Source organism: Quercus suber, unplaced genomic scaffold, assembly GCF_002906115.3.
Source record: "Quercus suber isolate HL8 unplaced genomic scaffold, Cork oak 2.0 scaffold_81, whole genome shotgun sequence".
NCBI classification, from domain to species: Eukaryota; Viridiplantae; Streptophyta; class Magnoliopsida; order Fagales; family Fagaceae; genus Quercus; species Quercus suber.
Window position 1 is genome coordinate 381,098 of NW_027069546.1, and position 10,470 is coordinate 391,567.

General features: G+C 39.6%; 1 protein-coding gene across 1 annotated transcript; it reads right to left on the reverse strand.

The window, feature by feature from the left end:
- Positions 1 to 300: 300 nt before the first annotated feature.
- Positions 301 to 10,470, reverse strand: LOC112017148 (adagio protein 1). The gene is given in 3 exon segments (XM_065773830.1): positions 301 to 1,094; positions 1,097 to 2,403; positions 9,955 to 10,470. Coding segments are annotated over 3 exon segments (1,848 nt in total). The 5' UTR covers positions 10,197 to 10,470; the 3' UTR covers positions 301 to 795.

Sequence of the window (10,470 nt, forward strand, 5' to 3'; positions counted from 1 at the left end):
AAAAATTTATATAGGAAGGAAAAAAAAAAAAAAAAAAAAAAAAAAGACAGGATGTAAGCTAAACAAGCAAAGATAAAGGCAGCAAATGAAGAAACCACGTCCCCCTTGGGGCTGGAAAAATATAGTTACTTATAAAAAGAGAACATTATCATAAACAGTGCACGGTCAGAAAGACTTGATCTGGTCACATTGTGCACCAACATGTACCGCAAAGATGGGGGGCGTGGCTTCTTCATGGTCCTGCCTCATGACCTTGCTTCTCTTGTGTGTGTATATTTTGAACTGGAAGACATATTTCAGTGAGCAGAGCAGAACAGAGTTTTCATTACATATAAGAGAGTCAAGCAGTACTGATACTATAAACATGCACCTTTCTCCTTTTTTTGCACCGCACCAGATTACAGAACCCAAACTAAAGCAACAAATGGGCGGAACAAGATACTAAACCTACATATATAAAACCTACCTGTCTACCAAATACTACTAATAACCTAAAAAGAAGAATAATTCATTGTGCATACTAAAGAGGAAAGTCTCACACAAACCTCACAAGAAGAAACACGTTCTCAAGTCACCATCGAAACTCATTAGTTTATCCCAAGCCAGAACAACCCCATACAAGAAAATGCATTATGAACAACCACCTAAAGACGAGTCCTGACTAGAGCAACGTTTTTATCAAGAGTTATTAGCGACCAAACCAACATACTGTGCAGACCAATTCCTAGGAATGTTTTCACATCTTGCAGTTGAAGGCTCCTAGTGCCCCTTTTCAACAGCTTATTATTGTCCAGATCAGATGACAGAACTTGCCAGTGATAGCTCATGGAGCTCGCTCAGCATCCACTCCTCTCCAGTTTGACCACCAAGAACAATAGCCCTTGTGCCCCCAACAACACAAGTACTATGACCCCAAGCAAATCTCGGAGGTCGCCCAGGTACGTTTAATATCCTCCATGTAGGCTTCTCATCTGTTGGGTCCAGGAGATAAAGCTGTGAGGCAGAGTGGAGACCAGCCACAGACCCACCAAAGATCAGGATTCTGCCACCTGGGAGACTCACAGCCACATGATCAAGTCTTGGTGGAGGAGCTATGCCCCTGGATTTCCAGCCCCAGGCATTCCACTCCCAGTTACACATCTCCAACAAGGTTCCTCCTCACTTAGATCCATTGTAAACACATCACTGGAACGAAAACGAAGAGGCCCACTCTTGGCCAGACCCCCAAACATCAATATTTTCCGACCACCGTATACAGACAGTGTGTGACCTAACCGAGAAGGTGGGGTCCATGTTACTGGTATCTCTCTCCAAATAGGTTTCTCCATTGAAAGATCAAGCAAAAAAGTATCGCTAAGGAGCACTCCAGAATCAGCACAACCACCAGAAACAATCAACTTGGTGCCATCTAGGGTGCAGGAACTATGCCATGATCTTGGAAGCGGAGGGGCCAATCCAGATATTTCACGCCAGGTTGGTGGCTTGGCATCCAAATCCAGCACAAAAACATCATTGAGCAAACCCTGCCTTCCACAGCCTCCAAATACCACCAAATGAGACCCATTTACACAAGAAAGTGTATGACCCCAACGACCGAGGGGAGGGGAGCTCACTTGGACATGTTGCCATTCTGGATTACTGGAATTCAAATCCAATACAAAAGTGTCATTCATCGGTTGCATGTTGACTCCTTCCCCACCAAAAAGGACAACACGATTACCAACTGCACAAGCACTGAAATTACAACGTGAGGGTTCAACAGCACCTCCAACAGTCAGTTTCCTCCATGCCGCTGCCTCAAGAGTGGTCAATTCCCTTGCCAGTCGACCCCAACCTAGTCTCTTTGCTCCGGGTACAGTCTCTAAAACACGAGTTGTTTCGCTACCCCATGCATTTTGGCAGACCATTCTCCAAAGGTCCTCATTCTTCGTCAGCTCATACAGTCGCCTACAGACAGATCCAACAGACGCAATATCCCTAGGTGACAAACGTGAAAGAATTTTCAGAGACAGCACCTCATCACTCAACTGCAATATCCCACAAACCCCACGACAAACATTTCGGTCACTCACAGGAACAGGGCGGATAGCTGACAGAACAGAACGGAACCGATCAGAAGACTTAGTAGATTCCCTTATCAAAGAACCAGGAACAGGACCCAAATCAATATCTGCTTCAGTGAACAACTGGATTCCAATAACATGAGTAATTGTTTCATCATCTCCAAATATAGGTGTCAGCCGTAATCTATTCATTAGTGGAGATCCATCTTTCCTGAAGTTCAACAACTCACCTTGAAATTCAATTCCCTCATCAATACATCTCCTAATTTCTGAAACTACTGCAGAGTCCACCAATGGGTGTCTTCTTTTTGCAAACGGTCCTCTACATTGCAAGAAACGGCTGTAACACAACCACAAGATATCAGGACACAAGAAAACAAAAAACTCTCAACAAAGTAATTAATAATGAATAAAAAATTTCTAATGATCATAGCATTAGTTTACAAGCCCAGAGGGAGAGAGAGAGAGGCAGAACAAATATTCCTGAAATTAATCCACCAGGCTTCAGCAACTATTCTAAAAATGTAAACAACAAGCTTCAGCAAACAAATGTAATCCTTTATTTGCCAAGGCATAAACTGTAAAAACCACAGATCTGTACGTTGTTCATGATATTAAACAGTTCATAACAATTACTGGGAGGCACACACGCAAAGTCCAATGTTTTTTGGTTGAATGGTGATAGTTAGAATTTATTCACTTGACAGATTGACAAAAGGATAGAATCTTTTAAGTACTTCATAAACACTAACAAACCATTATGTTGTACTAGCTGCTTTCAAGCAGCATTTACTTCAACATGACCATGCACACATGCAGATATGCATACACATCTGAAAGTAAACCATATGCAACAGGCAAACCACCACGGATAAATGGATGGTGGTAGGTATGGAAATATGGTGGCAATAACTATATGTGAAGTATACCATGTATCCCAGATAGAGAAATTTGAAAACATAAATAGATGGATGTACCAATGGTGATATGATTGTGGTAATGGCATGGTGGTGGTGGGGTGACTGGCCATGCTGACAACATAAGGATTAAGGTGAATGTATCCTATAGACATTTTTTTAGTTATCATCCACCTGCATACTACCATTTTAGTTAGAGCTCACTGGGTATCTTATTACCCAAAACACTACAACAGCAGCAGCAGTATAAAAGTCTCACTCTTACATGGAAATACTAATACAACGGATTAATTATCTAAATCTGAGTGGGCATAAAAACATTGGGAATGGATAAGTAGTTATGTACATCCTATCTCAGACCCTACTCTTGCCAACCATAACTTCCCTAAGTACCTCAATAAGCGAAGTACGAAGGTATTCATAATTGCAAAAACTTTGGCAGTGGGGTGAAAGAGACTCGAACTTTCGACCTCAGAAATACAACACTACATCATTGCTAAATATAGATAGTGAACGCTGCCCAATGTCCACCAAAGCTTTGACTAGAAAAGGGAACATTGATCATGTGCTTCAAAAGGATTTGAGACCATCAAATGATACCCTAAAATGTTTCCTAGAGCTTGCACATGAGCAACTGCATGGATCTTCAGTTTGACAGTGTAATACCAAATAAAATAGAGAGAAAAAATTATGCATCCCTTGTAATCAACCATTCAGTAACAACTTGATCTATTTGTACATCTGTATAGAGGTGAATTTTTTTTTTTTTTAGTAAATTTATTCACACAAAAATCTCTACAAAGGTGAATGACTACATGAAAGTCATCATCATCCAACTAAAATGCTTGACATGAACTAAGAAATGCTGGAGAAGAATGTAGTTTAGAGTATATATTGAAGCTACCACCGTAGTTTTAGGGTAGACACATCATTCTCCCGAAGAGAAGAAGTTTGGATGATCTACCATATATTCTTACATAATCCAATGATGGTAAGGACAAGAAATGTCCTGTCTTGACTAAATGTATAGAAGCAACAGTACTTATTAGTTTAAAGTTCTGATCAAGTAGATGTCTCTCTCACAAAATCCCATTTGATAACAAAAATGTATTTAAAAAAAAAAAAATCAGATGTATTCAACCAAAATTCCTTAAATCCAGGTACAATATCTTCAGCCAAAACCCCCCATAAAAAAATTATTTTAAAAAAATCCAAAATACACTATTGGTCCCTAAATTTCAGCCAATGAGCAATTTTAGTTCATGAATTTTAAAGTAATTGCTTTAATCCCGATGGAGTGATAACATGAAATTAGGGATAAACATTGTATTTTAAGGCTGAAAAAAAAAAAAAAAAAGTAGAAGGTTGATTCTACCACAGCTAATTACATCCAAATCAAACAATAGACCTAAACTAAAATTTAACTGAAAGCCAACTAACCTAAAAGTTCAAGCCCTAAACAAAAGTCACCAAAAATCAACAAGCCATGATTATACTTAAGCACACAAATACCTTAATTTTTTTTTTTGACAAGTAATAAGTTTTATTAATATCAAAAAGGATCACCCTAGTACACAGGGAGTGCGCAAGGGGTCAACAACTCAAAGACAAAAATTTCAAGAATCAAGGAAATCAAAATAAGAAGGGAATGATTGGTTTTGCATTGCAACCAACCAATTCAATAAAGTGCTAAAGAAAAAAGACTTGAGGTCTGGTATGGATCTCTCAATATCCTCAAAACACCTACTATTTCTCTCCCTCCAAAGACACCACATTAAGCAATGGGGCACAATTAACCAAATAAAACCATTTCGGTGACAACCAAACCTGCATTGCCAACACTCTAAGAGCCCAAAACGGATTGCGGCATAACCTAGCTTACTCCAAATAAACCCAAAACCATAGCCCATAGATCCATAGAAACCGGACAATGAAGAAAGAGATGGTCAACTGATTCACCATTACACTTGCACATGTAACACCAATCCAATATCCAAACCTTCCTTTTTTGTAAATTGTCAATCGTCAAGCATTTCCCTAAAGCAGAGTCCAAACAAAGAAAGCTACTCGAGAAGGAATCTTCTGTTTCCAAATGCTTTTCCAAGGAAAACAAAAGTTAGTAGAGCCCACTAAAATTCTATAATAATCATTAACCTTAAACCCCTTATCTCTACTAGGCGTCCAACACATCTTATCCTCACCAAACCCCCTTATTGAAGAACCATATATTGTATCCAAGAAGCCTAACATAGCCTCTAATTCCCGAGCATGCACACCTCTAAAGAAACTAATATCCCAAACAAGGACGCCCTTGGTGTACTTCATAAGTGCAACCACACTAGCCTCCTTATCCCTGCAAAATCTAAATAACTCAGGATAACTGACTGCAAGGGATGTCTCACCACACCAACGGTCTTGCCAAAACTTCACCCTAGACCCGTCACCAATATCATACAGAATATAGCGTGAAAAAGAAGGCCATCCCCGACTGATATTTTTCCATAAACCAACACCATATGGACCATTAACAGATCTGGTACACCAGCCCCCCATACACATCCATATTTCACCTCTATCACTTGCCTCCAAAAGGCATCCTTCTCAATCCCAAATCTCCATAGCCACTTCCCAAGCAAAGCTTCATTAAAAAGTCTTACATTCCTTATCCCTAAGCCACCCGATGAAATGGGGGAACAAACAGTAGCCCATTTAACCAGATGAAATTTAGGTTCATCACCAATGCCACCCCATAAAAATTCCGCTGAAGTTTCTCAATCCGGTTAGCCATAGCAACAGGGATAGGAAAAAGAGATAAAAAATAAGCGGGTAAATTAGATAGTGCTTTAATTAAAGTGACTCTACCTCCTTGGATAAGTACAAACGTTTCCACCCCGCTAATCGTCTTTCCATCTTCTCTAGAAATGGGTTCCATATGGTCTTATCCTTGACTTTAGCACCCAGAGGAAGACCCAAGTACTTCATTGGGAGAGTACCTTGCTTGCAGCCAAGTACAGTCAACAATAATTCAATATTATGCACCGTTCCAATAGGGACCAATTCTGACTTGCCCAAATTTATCTTTAAACCAAACACCGCCTCAAACCAAATAAGAATCATACGTAAAATCAAAATCTGATCTAGATCAACATCACAAAAAATTAGGGTGTCATCCGCAAAGAGGAGATGAGACACCGCCAAGGATCTTCCCTCTAAGTCACCCACCCTAAAGCCTGACATACGTCTCTCATGGACAGCTTTATCCAACATTCTTCCAAGGGCATCCATAACCAAAACAAATAACAAAGGAGACAATGGATCACCTTGTCTCAACCCTCTAGCACTCTCAAAAAATCCACAAGGAGAGCCATTAATCAGAATAGAGAAATGAATAGTAGATAGGCAAAAGAAAATCCACTGCCTCCACTTAGCAGAGAACCCACTCCGTTCTAGCAGCTTCAAAAGAAAACCCCAATTTACATGATCAAAAGCCTTCTCAACATCTAGTTTGCAAAGTAAACCCGGCAAACCAGCCTTTAATCTACTATCAAGGCATTCATTAGCAACAAGTACAGGGTCAAGGATTTGTCGGTTCTTCACAAAAGCATTCTATGATGATGAAATTATATCTTCCATAACCGTGCGAAGACGATTGGACAAGACTTTAGCAATAATTTTATAAACCCCCCCCCCCAATAAGACTAATGGGACGGAAATACCTTAAATTATCTAACCACACACAAATAACTTAAATTATCTAACCATAACCAAAGATTTAAAGACAAGGCAAACCCTACACATAGCACAAACTGCTAAGCTGAAGCTATCCAAGAATCTATATATCTCTGTCACATTTCACTGCAAATTCTTAACTAACACTGAAACAAAAGGGGCTAAATAAGGCTAACCAAAATCCAATACTGCCCTAATTGTGAGCAAATTGAAGTCTTAAAGAAAGCAAATAACAAAATTGAAATTCAAAAGACAAACCAATCACAACAGAGGACCTCTATCGGTAGCTAACATCTAAGAAGCACGGGTGCGTTTCGGGATTCGTGTGCGGGTGCAGGTACGGGTGCGGGACTCGGCAATTTTTAAAAAAGGTGGGTGCGGGTGCGGCGGGATTCGGCGATTAAAAAATTATTAAAAATATTTTTTTTATTTTTAATATATTGCTAAGCATGATTTTTCACATTATATAAACATATACCAAATTTAATAACTAAAACATGATATTCATAAATTAAATTTAAATACAACCACAAGATTAAAACTAAAAGTCTAAAACATTCCATGATGTTTGAAAATTAGAGTGGTTGTGTCTAGAATCTAGAGTGGCTGGGATGCACGGACTGAGTGAGTCAGTGAAGCAGCCGAGCAACCAGAGCACAGAGAGAAGAGAGAGACGAGCGATGGAGAATCGGAGATTGGAGTGAGGGAGGGAGTGAGTCAGTGAAGCAGCTTGGCAACCAGAGAGCACAGAGAGAAGAGAGATACAAGCAATGGAGTTCGGAGTGAGGGAGGAGTGAGCACTGAGCAGCCCAGCAACTATCAAGCACAGAGAGAAGAGCGATGGAGAGCGAGTGATGGACGGAGGGTCTTTGGGGTTTCTGGACAAACTGAGAGTGCGTGAGAGAGAGTTAGGTTTTAGGTTAAGTCAAACGGTGTGTTTTGCACCTTTTTTTTTTTTTTTTTTTTTTTTTTTTTTTTTTTTTTTTAATTTCGGCCTGAACCGGCCATATCGGCGGTTTCGGCCGATACAGCCGATACGGCCGAAACGGCCCGAATCGGGCCGAGTCGGCCCAATTTGAGCCGCGTCAGCGCGCGTCGGCTTCGCCACGTGGCCCGACGCGGCACGGACACGCGGTCGACGGTGTCCGACGCGCGTCGCCGCGTCGGTACGCGTCGGACGCGGGTGCGGCGCCTCTGGCGCCGCACCCGTGCTTTCCAGACTAACATGATACAATCATATCTATCTACTATATCACATTTCACTACAAATTGTTAACTAACAATCAAACACTGAAGCTACTTAATTACGTTGTTTGATGCTACAGTATAAGAAGAAACAAAAAGGAGCTAAGTATAACCAAAATCCAATACTGTCCTTAATTGTGAGCAAATTCTAATGTTAAAGAAAGAGATTACTAAAATTGACATTCCAAAGCCTAAAAGAAAGTAAACAAAACACAAGCCAAACCCTAACAAATGGCGAAAAAAGCTCAGCTCAAGTTGTCCAAGGAATCTATATATCTATCTACATCATATTCCACTACAAATTCTTAACTAAGGCTACCCAAAGTCCAATACTGCCTAAATTGTTAGCAAATTGAAGTCTTCAAAAAAGCAAAAACAAGAACTGAAATTTGAAAGAAAGGACTAACCAATTGTGACCGAGGACCTCTATTGGTAACTAACATGATACAATCATATCTATCTATGTTAAGAAACACTGAAGCTAGTTAATTACAATGTTTGATGCTACAGTACAAGAAGAAACAAAAAGGGGCTAAGCATAACCAAATCCGAAACTACCCTAATATGAGCAAATTCTAGACTTAAAGAAAGTGATTACCAAAATTGACATTCCAAACCCTAAAAATTACCAAAATTAGCTCAGCTCAAGCTATACAGGGAATCTATATATCTATCTACATCACATTTTGCTACAAATTCCCAAACCAAGGTTACCCAAAATCCAATACTGACCCAATTGTAAACGAATTGAAGTCTTCAAAAAAGCAAAAACCAAAACTGAAATTCGAAAGAAAGGACTAACCTAATTGCAACCGAGGACCTCTATTGGTAACTAACATGATTCAATCATATCTACCTATCTACATCGCATTTCACTACAAATTGTTAACAAACACTGAAGCTAAATTTAAGTTCTTTGATGCTACAGTATAATAAGAAACAAAAAGGGGCAAAGTATAACCAAAATCCAAAAGTACCCTAATTGTAAGCAAATTCTAGTGTAGAAGAAAGCAATTACCAAAATTGACACTCCAAACCCTAACAATTAGCAAAAACAGCTCAGTTCAAGCTATCCAACGAATCTCTATATCTATCTGCCACATCACATTTCACTACAAATTCTCAAACTAAGGCTACCCAAAATCCAATAGTGCCCTAATTGTAAGCGAATTGATATCTTCAAAAAAAGCAAAAACCAGAACTGAAACTCGAAAGAAAGGACTAACCCAATTGCGACGAAAGACCTCTATGGGTAACTAACATGATACAATCATATCTATCTATCTACATCACATTTCACAACAAATTGTGAATTAACACTGAAGGTAATTCATTACATTGTTTGATGATACAGTACAATAAGAAACAAAAAGGGGCTAAGTATAACCAAATCCAAAATCGAGGATGCACTGGCATGGAAATGGACACAGGTACAGGTACAATATGGCGACACGAGCAATTTTTGAAAAATTATAACATGATACAACAGATAGTACACCGTTACGACACGGGTACAGCACCTCAAAATGAAGCGTTCGTGCTTCCTAGTCTAAAACTAACCTAATTGTGAGCGAAATGAAGTCTTAAAGAAAGCAAATAACAAAATTGAAATTGCTACCGAGCCGAGGACCTCTTCAGCTCAATAACCAGTGACCAGTTGCAAATACCCTAAACTATCTAAGCATGACCAAAAAATTTAAAGACAATTATAGCACAAACAGTTCAGCTCAAGCTATCCAAGAATCTATATATCTATCTATCTACTTCACACTCAAACACTGAAGCTAAATTTAAGTTCTTTGATGCTACAGTACAAGAAAAAACCCAAAAAATTCAAAACTAGCAAATTCTAGAATCAAACAAAGGCAATTACCAAAATTGACATTCCAAACCCTAACAATTACCAAAATCAGCTCAGCTCAAACTATCCAAAGCAATCTCACATTCCGCCCTAATTGCGATCGAAATTGAAAAATAAAAAATAAAAAAATTTGACTAACCAATTGCGGCCGAGGACCTCCTCGGCGCGATAGCCGGTGACCAATTCGAAGACGGTGTTGACGTAGATGATAGGGTGGTCGGGCTCGAGAGCGTCGGTGACGACGAACCCACACGGCGCCGCTTGGAAGAGGTTCCCAACCGGAAAAGGCAGTGGGCCGCCATCGTTAAGCTTGAAGAACCCGACCTCGTCTTCTTCGTCTCCGCTCAGATCCGATGAGTTGTTACTGCTATCCCACTCCATCGATTCTTCTTCTTCTTCTTCTTCTTCTTCTTCTTCTTCAACCCATTTATTTTCGCACGAAGCAAACAAGGCCTAAGAGATCAGAGAGCGTTTTGGTTTTTGGTGAGAAATGAGTGGTGGCCAATGTTTTGTGCTTGGCGATGAGTTTTTTTTTTTTTTTTTTTGATGTGTTGGGTTGGGTTTGGCAGTGGTGTTAATTGATTCTTCTCTCTCTCTCTCTCTCTCTCTCTCTCTCTCTCTCTTTTTAAGTTTGAGAAATTTTTTGCTACTTTTG